General features: G+C 49.2%; 1 protein-coding gene across 6 annotated transcripts in view; it reads left to right on the top strand.

Moving 5' to 3' along the window:
- The window catches only part of GABRA3 (gamma-aminobutyric acid type A receptor subunit alpha3), an 80,074-nt gene that overhangs the window by 53,441 nt on the left and 11,715 nt on the right, over positions 1-14,918 (top strand). For all 6 annotated transcript variants that reach the window (XM_054169540.1, XM_054169535.1, XM_054169537.1 and 3 more), the window contains 3 exons: positions 7,307-7,389; positions 11,756-11,899; positions 13,786-13,938. In XM_054169540.1, coding sequence (XP_054025515.1) covers positions 7,307-7,389; positions 11,756-11,899; positions 13,786-13,938 — 380 coding nt within the window. The remainder of the gene's footprint in view (positions 1-7,306; positions 7,390-11,755; positions 11,900-13,785; positions 13,939-14,918) is intronic.

Below are 14,918 nucleotides of genomic sequence, written 5' to 3'. Positions count from 1 at the left end.
ATAGCCCAGGACTGTGCATCAGCCTGAGGTTCAGAGACCAAGTCCTGCCTGGCTCTGCCACTCATAGACACTCACACCTCAACTGCCCTTTAAAACAATGATGATAGCATCACTTCTTCTTTGTTAGGTGCTTTGGAACCTCCTCCCAGAAAAGGGCTGGAAGGAGACACATATTTTATGTTCAAGTGGCAGATTCACTATTCTCCCCTATGCCTAGGGGCATGCACATGAAGCATCCCCTAGAAACTGGCAGGACCAGGAAGCCAATCTCAGCCTCACATATCTGACATCCAGCAAAATGCAAATCCCAGAGGCACACTCTGTCTTGCTGATGAAGGATCAAGTTTGCACCTCCACCAGATTTCCCCATGACTGGCAGGGCTGCCCAGGTGATCCCTTGAAGGCTCAGTCTAGACTGGTACATTGCCATGGTGTTTGACTGCGGAGATATATCTTACTCCTTTACCTTGTACCAGCCAATATCCTCTGAGGGATCAGTTCTGCTGATGTGCAATTAGAGGCCTGTCTCTTGCTATTTATCCTGCTGTGAAAGCCAACTTCTCTTAGTCAAGGTTTACATTTATAGATGAAGTTGCTCTGATGGAACAGCAACTCTGACACATGCATCCAGCAAAATTACACCTGTGTGACAATATTTATAGCTCCTGGAGAGAGCCTCTTTATCACTGACCTGAGCTTGAAGGAGTTGCACACCAGTCGTAGGTGAGCAGCCAGAGATTTCCTTTAGTCAGGGCACAGCCTCCTCATGGATCAATGCAACATCACAGTGCAAACATCTGATCACTGACTCAGGCCTTGGCATCTGGGTGACAAGGATGGCCTTTGCAACTGCACCATGAAATTGCATTCCTTTATTCCCCTCCTTTTGTCTGCTGAGGAAGGGCCAGGATTTCTGATCCCTTTGCCTCTTCCCTGCTGCTCCAGCTGCCTTAGAGGGCACAGAGCACACGGTTTTACTATGTAGCCCTGCCTCTGCGATCTCGTTAGTGGAGCTCCTACAAGATCCAAGTAGTTCACAAAAGCCCAGCTGAGACCTCAAAGCTCTGGAGTCAGACCTGAGTGCAGCAAACTGGCAATTGTGCTTGGATTTATGTAAAGTGAAGACAAAACCTCAGTTGCTGCAGCAATCTCTGGGTGTACTCTGTGGCTCAGATTGTGTGGGCCACGCAGATAATGTTCTGATTCTTCCTGGCCTTGAAGCATATGGAAATAGAGACAGCTTAACGCTTTGCCAAAGGGATTCAACTTTGTGAATTCGAGCCTTAAAGAGCTCTCCTGCTCTTCACAAGGCCTGTCAGAGTGACATGATGAGGTGTGGTGTCAGAGTGATTCCCAGACAATATGTGCTCAAGGTGTGCAAGTAAAGGATGTTTTCTTTAACTGCCAGGCTGACAGAATTCAGCTGCCTGCCTGAAGACTGCCTGAAGAACCTGTATTGCTCGAGACAATGTGAAGTCCTTAGTGGTAGTGCACGAGCACTTGTGAAGGAGGCTCAGTGAACCCCTGGATGAGGCAGAGACAGAACAGAGGGGAAGACTGAGTACAAAGGCACCCAGGACATGTGCAGTCCTACCAGGGCTGTTGAAGCCCAGGTAACAAGTCCTGTACCTCTTGCAGCACGCTCAGGGTTTTGAGCTCTCCAGGCTGGTTTTTTAATTGAGAGCTTTGCAGTGTCTCTCCCAGCAAAGGCTTTGGGTTGTCTTCACTGCCTGGATTTTGTAAAGCCTGGGCAACTTGTGAAAGCTGCAGGCTGGAGCTTACAGAACCCTTCCACATGCTGAAGATGCAACCATCATTCTCCTTTCTGCAGAGGCAGCGGCTGGGACCTCACAACACCAGCTCCTCCAGGTAGCACAGACTGGCAGCTGTTTGGCTGCATCCCACATCAGGGCTGATCCTAGACAACAACACAGAGGGACCTGAGCAGACCAAATCTAGACTGCTAAGCACTCAAGCAGACAAATAGAGGAGATGGGATTTGCACATCCTGCTTTTACCTGCTTTACAGATTGCAGAGTGGATCCACAGGCAAAAATCACCTGTTTCCCAGGCTAGGTTTTGTGCAGGCAGGCTTTTGTAAGGAAGCTGTCCCAGCAGGGAGAATTCTTCAGAGCTCACCTTACCTTGCTGCATTTCTGCCATCATGGGCTGAAATCTCCAAGGGCTGGGGGAGGATGTAAAAGTGAATTCAGTGCTTTCAGATCCAGCACAAGGATCCTAGAAGCAATTTGGCTTTCAAGCTCAAACCTCAGCAATTAAACCTAACCTAGATTCTCACACAGCCTAAACTGTAAACACTGTTTGGCCTGACTGTGGTTATTAATGAATCTCATAGAGGAGAAATCAGGACAAGGCTCAAGCAATATCCCTGGCATAAACAAAGTCAGTTCTGCTGTGCAGGGTGCTGTCATGTTTTTGTACCACACATACACCAAGGGATTACTGCATTTGCATCCCAGAAATGGGGCTGAGACTCTCACTCGTGGTGCAGCACTACGCAGGTAACGACAGGGGCTCTAATGACACATCAAAGGCTTTGCTAAGCTCCTGGTAACCATGAGAACAAAGCCGAAGTGGTTTGTTGCACCGTCAGCCCTGGGAGAGGTCTGTTTAGCCTGATTCACGCTTCTTGCCATTGTGCTGAGCAGTTCAAAGGACTTCCCATGACTGTAAAGGGAAAAAAACATGGTTTCTTGCCTGGATGTTCCACTTTCGGTGCCATCGTGCCAGCAAAGCCAAGAGAACACATGAGGAGTTTGGAGTCTGGTTTCAAGACAGTTCTGCATAAGCTGTCATTAGTGCCTGGGACAGATGAGCCAGAGGAGCAGCTGGGTTGTGTGAGGGCTGGCAGCTTCACTGGTTTTCACATGCTGATTAGGCTTTGTAATGGCATTTCAGGGCTCAGGTGTCTAGATCTGAACAGCAAACTGCCTGAAGGGTGTTTGCAGCCAGGAGGGGGTTGGTTTCCTCTCCTGGGCAACCAGCACCAGAACAAGAGGACACAGTCCCAAGCTGCACCAGGAGAAGTTTAGGCTGGAGGTGAGGAGAAAGTTCTTCACTGAGAGAGTCATTTGCTATTGGGATGTGCTGCCCAGGGAGGAGGTGGAGTCACCATCCCTGGAGGTGTTCAAGAGGGGATTGGACGTGGCTCTTGGTGCCATGGTTTAGTCATGAGGTCTGTGGTGACAGGTTGGACTTGATGATCTTTGAGGTCTCTTCCAACCTTGGTGATTCTGTGATTAGCTTCAGCAAGTTTTGTGTGAATGAGGAAGTATTGGATTTACTTTTGTGTGTAGGGCTGGGCAGATGCCAGGGTGGCAGCATCACAAGGCTCCTGGGAATGAGCTTCTTGAAGACCATGGAGTCATGGCATTTTAAAAACATATCCTTCAGTCTGTCTGTCTCCCAAAGAAAGGGAGGATGAAGGAGAATCTAGGACCTCCATTTGCATGTACTCCTGGCAGCTTCACTGGTTTTCAGATGCTGGTTAGGCTTTGTAATGGCATTTCAGGGCTCAGGAGTCTAGACCTGAACAGGGCATCAGAATAATGAAGCCAACTGCTGTGGCTAGCAGGCCATAAGCTCTCTTGAACAGGTTAAGGGGCAAAGGTGAGACTTTCTGTGGCAGGCTCTCTTAACCAACTGCTGCAGAGGCAGTAGTAATTGTCTGGGAAGGGAGATACATCCCTCTTACCCTGACATTTTGATGTTTCATTAGGCAAAGCATATGGCCCTGAGGAGTCCATCACCAGCAACAGGAGGTGGCAGGGAAGGCCAGGGAGGGGGGAGCAGAAGAGGAATGTGGGCTCTCCCCTGAGCTGACTGATTCCACAGCTCACCTCAATATCTCTGCTAATTAGTGCTGTGAAAGATGAGTGTGTGCAAGAGAGGCTGCAGGAAAGGAGTGAAAGATGTGTGAGAGATGTGGGGAGGGGAGCAGGAGTGAGCAGGAGTGAGCAGCAGTGTATGCACTCTGGTCTGGAGGAAAACATCTCAGGGAGTCTGTCCTGGCTCCCTGGAATGCATGGGAACAAGCTGAAGAGGTTCCAGGCAAGGGAGAACACCTGGGAGGGAGAATGCCTACATTGCTTCCCCCTTCAGCAGGGAAGCTGACTCCCTTCACATGTGATCTGTGAAGGTACTGGCTTCTGGCTGGCTGAGGCTGCTGAACCAGGCTCATCTGGAATGACAGGGCATTGTCTTTCTTATTTAATTTCAGGAGACTTAAGAGCTCCTTCAGCTGTAGGTGGAGAAGTAGCAGATTACCTTGCTTTTTCAGTGGCTTGGTGATTGATTTATTGTGTTGTTGTTTCCTGGCTCAGCTAACAAAACACTTCAGATTTAAAATGTGACCATTGCATTCCCACACACCTACAGAGTCATCCAGCATCCATAGAAAGTCATCTCCTTACCTTGACAATGGCTCTTGTCAGCCATGCCTTGGGGAGGGTAGGAGGCTATGGCCAAGGACAGCTTGTGCCCAGCTGGTCTCTGATACCATCCTAGCCTTCTCTTAAGCTTCTTTTAGCTGCTAAAAATGACACTCAACCATTGGACCCACAATCTGCAGACTTTCACTGTGAGGGTGATGAGAGATACCAACAGGTTTCCCAGAGAGGTTGTGGATGCCCACTCCCTGGAAGTGTAGATGGCTAGAGGACACAGCCTCAAGCTGCACCAGGGGAGGTTTGGGCTGGATGTTAGGAAGTTGTTCTTCACAGAAAGAGAGATTGGCCATTGGGATGTGCTGCCCAGAGAGGTGGTGGAGTCACCATCACTGGAGGTGTTTAGGAAGAGCCTGGATGGGGTGCTTGGTGCCATGATTTAGTTGATTAGATGGTGTTGGGTGATTGATTGGACTTGATGATCTCAAAGGTCTTTTCCAGCCTGGTTAATTCTATTCTATTCTATTCTATTCTATTCTATTCTATTCTATTCTATTCTATTCTATTCTATTCTATTCTATGGTGGATAGGGCTTTGAGGAACCTAGCCTGGTTTAGTGTGGTGTCACTGCTCATGTCAGAGGGTGTTTGGAACTAGATAACCTTTAAGGTCTCTTCCAACCCAAACCATTCTGTGATTCTGGGAGCTGCTTTTATAGAAGGCTTTTTCCCCCCATGAGGTAGCTCTTGAGGCACAGTGCAGCAGATGTGCCCAGTGAAGACAGGGCAGTGGTACCTGGCACTGAGAAACAGCAGAAATTACTAAGTGCTGCTGTTGCATTAGGAAGCAGGAAGGTTTCACTGTCCTGCAGTGTTGGCACTGCAGGGCTGTATCCAGAAGGTCTGTGGGAAGCTCACCACTTTCCTCTAGCAGCTCATGCAAGAATGACACAGAGACTTCAGCAACAGCACTGTGACCCCAGTGACCACTGCAGAGGGCTCACATGCCTCTCTCCTCCTGGACATTCCTGAGGGCTGGGATTTAAAACTCTGCTATGGGTGCTGTAGTAGCTCTGGATCACAAAGCAAGGTTTTGGTCACCCAGCCCTGCCCCGTCAAAGTTACAGCAGCTTCCAACTCTGCTCTTCCACTTGTTGTTTTAATACCTCAGCCTGTCTCTCGTGGGGATGCCAGCTTTCCTAGACCCCCTAATTGATGCAGGTGAGGCTGGACATGGGCCCGAAGTGGCGAGGTTCATTTCTTCACCTAGCAGAGCAGAGAGCCCGCAGGTCGCAGCCGCTGCGCTCTCGCAGCCCCACCGAGCAGCCGTGCGGGGCTTTGCTGCTGCTCCGTCCCTGGGCTGCGCCGGTGCCCGCCTGTCACAGCACCATCTGCCGCCTACATCCACCACTGCCGCAGCCTCCGAGGTCCCCTGCCGCCTCCGACCCGCCGTGGTTCTGCTTTGTTTCCCTCACAGGGCTTTCTGGACCGATTTGTGGAGCGCTTGGTTTTGTGCCCCGAATTTTGAAATGCCAAGCCTCGAAAACGTTCCTCTTCTTGAGCTTTGTTTTGTAGACTCCGTTAAGATTTGTCCACCAGGAAGACATAACCTTTATTTTTATTTTCTTCCCCCCCCCCCCCAAGTTCTTTCCTTTTAAGCAAACAAAACCTAAACCCTTTATTTCCCCCTCCCCCAGGGTTTGTTTTGCATTTGACTGAGCCTGAATATTTTCAGTGAAGAATAACTTTCCTTGAATGTTTTTTTTTTTCCAGCTGAAGGAAAATATCTCGGGAGAAGCTTTCCACAGTGCTTCTTGACCTGAGTTTTCCACAAGTCACCTTCAGCCTTAGGTCTGTGCACCTGCCCTTTGCATCCACCTGGTAGTCCTGTCAGGGTTTGTTTGTTGTTTTTGCCAAGCCATCAGAAGCATTTCCTACAAAAGATTCCTTCAGTGTGTTAGACATCTCCTGAGAACCCCCATGGCAGGGGGGCTGGAACTAGGTGATCCTTGGGGTCTCTTCCAACCCTGACAATTCTGTGACTCTGTGAAGCTGTCTCCCTCTCCTAGGCTGCAGGCTTTGCAGCACTTTGGGAAGGGACATAGGCTTGGAACTACCTTTTTAGAGCCTTTTGTAATGGATCTTGTTATGCCTGGCCCCATGTTCTGCAGCATACTGCTTTTATGGTTGCTGCACCTCCCTCACAAAACTGCTTCCTGATCAGGTATCCTACTGGGATTTGATGGATGCATAAAACATGCAAGTTGTCCTACACCCCTCAAACCCCTTAGGACATGCAGTTCTGTGCCTGCCTGCAGCATCCTCTGCAGTGCCATCATCAAGGGAAGAGCGGAGGGAGGAAGGATAAGGTGCCCCGCACGAACAGGGGGGCGTTGTACCCTGCTCCAACACCTGCAGCTTCATGACTCTGACTTTGTTCAGCAAGCCCAGCAGTGCTGTGTCTTCCTGACAACAATGTGCCAGCCCTTGGTTCCTACAAGACCACTGGGAAGAACAGGCCAGGTTCCTGGGAAGCCCTTTCACCTGCTTTCCAGCATGGCCCATGAGGTGTCCTCTGACCCCAGTCATTAATGAGCTCTCTGTGCACAGTTCATAAGCAAACAGAAATTCTGAGCTTTGGCAGATTTTCTGATTGCACTGAGTGGATGAAGATGAACTCAGTCAATAGGCTTGAGTTTATGCAATAGGAAAGGTTGCCAGGGCTGTGTGCCTGCTGTTGTCTCCACAGCTGATGGCCTTCTGCCCGGAGATCCAGATCTTAGTGACCACACTGAGGTCTTTGTCACCTTTGATGGATGCAGGGCAAAGACTGTGGCAGAAGGGCCAGGTGGGAGCCTCCACAGCTGGGTGTTTCTGATCACATCTTGTTTTGTCTTGTAGGCTAACCATTCATGCAGAGTGCCCCATGCACCTGGAGGACTTCCCAATGGATGTGCATGCTTGCCCACTGAAATTTGGGAGCTGTAAGTACCCTGACCAGCCTCTGCAAGGAGGTGGCTACAGAGCTAAAGGCCAGTGCTTTGTGTGGCCAGTGCTTTCTGGTATTTTAGTGCTGTGAATTATTGTTCATGATTCTGTGACTAAAAATTAGTTTCTTTTCTCTCATACATTCAATTCCTACCACATCAGAAATGGACAGCAAGCAAATCTGTCATCAGTTCAGGCTCACAGGACAGGTTAGGGTTTGCTGTAAGTTTACTAGGGAAGTGGGAAGAGCAGATTCCTGTCGCCCTTCTGCCTTCAGTGAGCAGCAGTGCCTCAGCAGGAACAGCACTGGTGGAAAATTCAGAGATGCTTTTCCTTCACCACAAGGTGATCCTGGGGTGTCAGATTTGGGAAGATAGCAGTGGTGTCTGCTGCTAGGTGTCCTGTCCAGCTTTCCTACATCACTCCTGCCAAACAAGGGAGAGCCTGAAATCTCTGGTTGCTCTGCCTCCATGCTCCAATGGAGCATACAGACCCCTTGCTCTCCTTCAGTCTCCCAGACAGGCTGTTCTCAAGTAAAATGCTTGGGAACTGAGAATCTCAATCCTAAAACCCAAAGTCCTGGTTTATGGAAGTTTGCAGGCTGCTGCTGAGTTGAAAGCTGCTCCCAGCATCACAGGCTTCTAGCTGCTCACCTGCCTGGTGCTCCCATACCCTGCCTAGGAACAAGTTCCCTTTTCACTCCCATATGCAAGTGAAATATCTTTTGGTTTTGTTCCTAAAATGAGTGGCACCAAATTCCAAGCCACTGGTTCACCATACTGTGAAAATAAATTTCCTGGTCTCACTCTGCCTGGAATTTCCTCCAGATCTAATGAACTGCAGACCACCTGCATCTAAAGAATGAGCCCCCCACCAGTAAACTCCCTTTTTTGATTCTTAAACAGAGAAATCTGAACCTTTCTACACACTGGCCACAACAACCCCATGCAGTGCTACAGGCTGGGGTCAGAGTGGCTGGAGAGCAACCAGATAGAAAGGGACCTGGGGGTACTGGTCAATAGTAGGCTGAACAGGAGCCAGCAGTGTGCCCAGGTGGCCAAGAAGGCCAATGACATCCTGGCCTGGATCAGGAATAGTGTGGCCAGCAGGAGCAGGGAGATCATTGTGCCCTGTACTCAGCACTGGTTAGGCCATACCTTGAGTCCTGTGTCCAGTTCTGGGCCCCTCAGTTTAGGAAAGATGTTGAGTTGTCCAGAGAAGGGCAACAAAGCTGGGGAGGGGTCTGGAGCACAGCCCTGTGAGGAGAGGATGAGAGAGCTGGGCTTGCTTAGCCTGGAGAAGAGGAGGCTCAGGGGAGACCTTATTGTTCTCTACAACTACCTGAAGGGAGGTTGTAGCCAGGTGGGGATTGGTCTCTTCTCCCAGGCAACCAGCACCAGAACAAGAGGACACAGTCACAAGCTGTGTCAGGGGAGGTTTAGGCTGGAAGTTAGGAAGAAATTCTTCATAGAGAGAGAGATTGCCCATTGGAATGTGCTGCCCAGGGAGGTGGTGGAGTCACCATCAGTGGAGGTGTTTAGGAGGAGACTGGATGGGGTGCTTGGTGCCATGGGCTAGCTGATTAGATGGTGTTGGATGACAGGTTGGACACGATGATCTTGAAGGTCTCTTCCAACCTGGTTTATTCTATTCTATTCTAAACTGATATTTCCTTCCTGTAGACAGTTAGAAGTTGACTGAGGAGAAAGTTGAAAAGTTTGATTGACACCAGAAGGAATCATGTTTATTATGTGCATCTATTCCTCTGCCTCGTGACAAAACGCATCCATGAAAGTGGATTACTCAAAACTGCTAAAATGAAGCTATTTCTCAGGCAGCTCCTAATTAAATGTAGAACTGATTGCCACATGACACTGCAAAGGCCAGTAAATTAGCAAGCCTTAGGGGAGGATGTTAATTGACCTTGTGAGGAGGGAGCTAAAATCTCATACCTCAGGCCCAAACTCTGGGATTACTGCAAGACTTGCAGGAAGGCAGATTACTCCACATCTAACTGCTTTTAATGCTTCTTGGTGAGGCAAAGAGAATAATGTGCATATTTTTACTGGAGCACCCTTTAGGGTTCTTCTGGGTATTTTTACTGATTTGGCCTCTGAATGATGAGAGTTTTGACTCAAGCAGCTCAGAATGCTGCCCCTGATTAACACCAGTGTGGCTCCTTCTAAAGCACCCATCTGCAAAGCATCTGAGCTCACATCTACCGTGTTGGAGGAGGATTAAACTCATGTTTGCACCAGAAAGCCATTGACAGCTGGAAGCTGCTCATTTGCAAGAAGCTTAGAGTGGGTCAAATTTGTAAGTAGAGGACAATGCCAAGGCCAGGCAAGAGCTGTTCAAAGGTAGCTTAATTAGCCTCAGTGACCACCTTCCAGCGCTCACTACACCCTGAATGACTCATCAGTGACTTCCTGTCTCTTTGCTGCGGTGGCAGCCACCCAAAGAGGGAAGGCAGAGAGCTTGCAGGAGAAGTAAGGTCATCAGCATTTCATCTGCCCACCTGCATCACTCCTTGGACCAAGTGCTGTGAAGGTGATGGCTTTAACTGTCCCCATGTTCCCTAAAAGATGGATGTACTCAGCAGAGAACAACTGTTTCTAAAGCACTATCACAGCAGCTGAGGCTAGGCTGGGAAAGATGCTGCTGGTTACCAGCTCTGCTAAATGTGAGAGTTGTCCCTGCTTGGGCTGGACTGGACTGTATTGCAAGCAGGGTGCTCTGCAGAGCCATAACAGCTTCATGGCATGAAATGCTTTCCAAGCATCCATGCCATGTCTCTGTGCCACCAGCCACTCTTTTGTCCCTGATGACCAGATAGGCAGACAACTGCCTCTTCAGGGATAATGGGGATGAAACTGTGGGCAAGTTCCCTTTGCAGACTGAGAGTGGCAGTGGGTGAACCATGACTGCTAGAGCAGAAGATGCTGCCCATAAAGGTGGAAGAGCATTTGCAGAGCTGTACAAAGCTAAGCCTGAAGGAGGATGGAGGTCTCCAGAAGCATCTTGAGAGCTGCAAGGAGGGTCTGGAAAAGCAGTGTTGCACATCAGCTAGTGGTGCCAGCCTGCATCAGCAGTGCTTAAGCAGCACTGGCATCCTGTGAAACATTGGCTGATCATCAAAACCACCCCCTGCCCTTTGCACCTCAACTATCTAGTATTTAACAGAGTTGCCAAGACCTACTGTTTGTAAAAGATCACACAAATCTGTCTCTCTCAGGACACCATCTTGCACAATGCAGGAGCTGAGACACCTCTGTAGCAGACCTGACCCATTTGCTTGACCTGACCCAAGCCAAAAAATATCTCAATGTCTTAAAAGGAGATGCTGCTAGTAAAGATTAATTCAAATCTTGATTTAGTGAACTTTGTTCTGGCTTAAAACAAATGGTGCAGAGTGGGTATGGACAGGAAGCTTGGGCATATGGGGAGAAGTAGCTCCCAGTTAGTTAAACCTCTCCTAGTCCCTGGAGAGACTCAATTCTGGATATCATAGGACTGGCAAAACCAAGAGCATGCAGGCACTGACAGCAAAGGCTGTGGCTATGAGAACAAGCAGGGGTTTGATCACAAAGCCTTGTGAGGGTGATGGTGACTGTTAGAGACAGGCATTTGTGTATGGTGGGCTGGGCAGATGGGATAGAGAGGGGAACTTGCAAGCTCCTGGAAGGATGCCCTGGCCCTGAGCCTGGCACTACCCCACGCAGCAGTCCAGTGGCACTTGCCTGCTGTTTCTCTTGTGCTGTGCCTGCAGGCTTTCTCAGCACTGCCCTGCCTTGCTGTGGTGGATTGATGTAGAGGCTGGCAAACATGGTCTTGCAGGACAAAGAGCACCTTGGTGGGAGGGCACACCACCTCCAACGCTGAGGGGCTTGGGGAGGGTTGCTTCTGAGTTCAAGACTTTTTTACTTTTATTCCTTAACCCAAAATTCAACCCCATTTGTGTTTAGTGTTTCTCACCAGCTGCTGTCAGCATGGCTCTTCCAATCCTTGGCATGGTAAGGCTGTGGCAGTCCTGCTGCTCCAGCAGCCTGCTGGTCTGGATGCCTTACTATCTTGTGTCTGCCTGGAGCCAGCACTTGCAGAGTCAGCACATCAAGGGGACAGCGAGTTTCTCCACAACAGTGCTCTGCTTCCTCCTGCAGCTTCCTTCCAAACCCCCTAGTTTTCTTTTGCTCATTTGATTTAACAGTTGCTGAACTGCCTTGGTCTCTGGCCACGCTTGGCTGTGCTCAGCCATGTGGCTCTGAGGAACACACAGCAGGGATTCATTTGGCTACAGGCTAATTTTGGTGTATTTTAGGTCAGGCAGCAGGCACAGACCTCATTCTTGTTTCTTTTCCACAGATGCCTACACAAAGACAGAGGTGATCTACACCTGGACGTTGGGGAAGGATAAATCAGTGGAAGTAGCAAAGGGAGGATCTCGCCTGAACCAGTATGACCTTCTGGGCCATGTTGTTGGGACAGAGATGGTTCGATCCAGCACAGGTATTTGTGAGACCACGATGCTGAGCATGGGCTGAGCACAGTGTCAGAGCAGATGGACCCATGGGCCTCTCAAGCTGCTCCAGGGGAGGTTTAGGCTGGATGTTAAGAACAAGTTCTTCCCAGGAAGAGAGATTGGCCATTGGGATGTGCTGCCCAGGGAGGTGGTAGAGTCATCATCACTGGAAGTGTTTAGGAAGAGACTGGATGGGGCACTTGGTGCCATGGTTTAGTTGATTAGATGGTGTTGGGTGATAGGTTGGACTGGATGATCTCAAAGGTCTTTTCCCACCTGGTTAATTCTGTTCTATTCTATAATTTGGCATCATTATGGAGGCATTACCTGTGGGCAGTGAGCACCACAGTGCTTGCCAAGCCAGGTGCTGTTGGAGAGCATGGCTGGGCACATCAGCAGTCATGAAGGGGCAGTAAAGGGTTTAGCTTTTAGTGGTCTCCACTGAAAGAGCCTTATTGCCCATGCCCTCTAGAAAAATGGATTTCAAGCATCTCCAGTCGACCTGTTGTGTGGAAAATATTCCCCACCTTGCCCAGCTGGTTCTTGGTCTTGTGGGCTCATTCATCTTGGATCCCTTTCCAGTCCCTCAGGAGAGCACTGTGGGCAGGGGAGGCAAACCAATGTAATGTTCGCTGTGGTTTTTGCTGCATCTGCTTGCACAAATATTATCCCAGCTAATAGAAGATTATCCCAAACAAATGTTTCCTCTGATTAATGACCAATATTAATCATCTTTCTCTCCCATCTGCTGCTCCTCCCTTCCCCACTGAATCCAGGTACCAATAGCTTCTGTTATATCTTGTGTGTCTCTCGTCTTTCTTTGCTGCTTTCTTTATTTCTGTATGCACCAGTAGTTCTCTCATTTGAGAATATTTCCTCTCTGCTGCACTTGATTTTAATAGTGTCTGTCTGTAACAACTCCTATCAGCTCCCTTGGGGAAATGTGGGGAATCCAGGGAACTAAATGTCATAATATCTGGCCCATCTCTTTACTTAAGTTGCAGTAAAATGTACAGACGAATAACCTGAAGTGGCAAGAAAGCTGCTGAAGGCTCCTGTGTGTAATGGTTTAGCAGAGCCACACTCACAACAAAAAGGCACAATAACCCAACAATATAGCCAAAGCTTTGAGTGCAGGACACTGGGGGAAGATGGGGACAGCTGCTTTGTTGGTTTACAGCTCAGACCTTTAACGACAGAACTTGCCCTGCTTTTTGAGATGGTTACAGTGAGGAAAGATGGAGTGTTTTGAGGGAAGATAGAGTATTTTCAGGAATGTCAGAGAAAACAAAATCTTTGTCCTGAAATCCTGCTGAAGTACTGTAGAATCTCTCTAGGTTGAAAAGACCTTACCCACAATGCAGCTCCCTGGGCTGGAGCAGAAAATGGAAGGGAGCCGGGCTGGGAGAGACCCCCAGAGACATCTTGTGTCTGGGGTGAAATAGGGAAGGGCTGCTGCCTGGTTGGTTGTTGATATTGATTTGCCTTTGTCCTACAACTGGTTTGTAGTGAATTGAAGAAGTCTCCAGAGAAGTGTTTTGAAAGGACAGTTGCTGTGTGGAAGTCACCCAGGCTACGCTGAGGCACGTGGCCCAGCAATCGTTCCTGCGTGTGCAGGACATGCAAAGGCAGCGCCAGCTGAGCTGCAGCGTGCAGCCCTCCTTCACACAGCTGTCAGGGTGGCCTGCAGTACTGTGAGATACCAGGGCATGCCAGCCACTGACAGTATGACACACACTGCAATTTCAGCTGGGAATTTGGTAGTTTGTTCAGGGCAGATCTTTAATGGCTCAGAGAGAGATCGGTGGCCAGCTGGCCCGCATGCTGGAGAGCAGTGTCAGCTCAGCGTCTCTAACTGTCTCTCTCTCTGCAGGGGAGTATGTTGTCATGACCACACACTTCCACCTGAAGAGGAAGATTGGGTACTTTGTGATACAGACCTACCTGCCCTGCATTATGACGGTCATCCTGTCCCAGGTCTCATTCTGGCTAAACAGGGAATCTGTCCCTGCCCGAACGGTTTTTGGTGAGTTTGGAAGCACAGGGGGCAGGCAGGAGGGGAGGGAGGGGGGGAAGGAGGGGGAGGAAAGGAAAGAGGGGGGCCAACCTTTCAGCTCAGGGGAGAAAGATTATGGAAAACAGACTAAGCACCAGAGCTGGTCTTCTCCCAGTCTTTGGCTGGCATCACTGAAGCTGTTGACCATTTCCCAGAATAGATCTGAGAGTCTTTCCAGCGCACCTGATTCCACTGAATCACCACAAAACTACTCCTATCCATGTTGCTGCTACAAGCCAAGCCATAAATACTAACAGTAATCAAGGTATTGATCATCTAATTATATGCATTTGACTGTGTCTGCTTATCTGTATTGGCTTTTGAGTTGAGAAGAGGATGAGTACAGGGGGAGGCATTTAAAGCTCTACCTTTGAAACTGCTAATGTGGCCCTGGTCAGAGCTCCACATAAGAAGTTCCTGGGCTGAGACATTATAACTGCATGGTAAATATGTGGTTATTGTTTTCTTCAGCAGGTTTCAGACCACAGAATCTCAGAATCACAGAATGTTAAGGGTTGAATGGGACCTCTAGATACCACCTAGTCCGAGCCCCCTGCCAAAGCAGGATCACCTAGGGCAGGCTGCACAGGAGTGCAACCAGGCAAGTTTGGAAAGTCTCCAGACATGGAGACTTCACAACCTCTCTGGGCAGCCTGTTCCAGTGTTGTCACCCTCACCATAAAGAAGTTTCTCCTCCTGCTAGAGTGGAACCTCCTGTGCTCTAGCTTGTAGTCTCTCTCTGAGGCAGTGTCACGTCGGCAGCACACGTACATCACTAGCTTTTACAGACATTTAATAACAGAACTGCTTTGTGCTTTCCTGCCAAGGCCTTGAGTTCAAGCTCTACCCACACATGCACACAGACCAGGTGTGATGCTTGGGGATTGTATTTTCTGGAAATAATAGTGGCCAGCAGACAGTGCTAAGCAGAGGCTGTATTGGACAAAAAG

The sequence above is a fragment of the Dryobates pubescens genome, chromosome 18, assembly GCF_014839835.1.
Source record: "Dryobates pubescens isolate bDryPub1 chromosome 18, bDryPub1.pri, whole genome shotgun sequence".
Classification (NCBI taxonomy): Eukaryota; Metazoa; Chordata; class Aves; order Piciformes; family Picidae; genus Dryobates; species Dryobates pubescens.
This window is presented reverse-complemented; position numbering and strand designations above follow the sequence as displayed.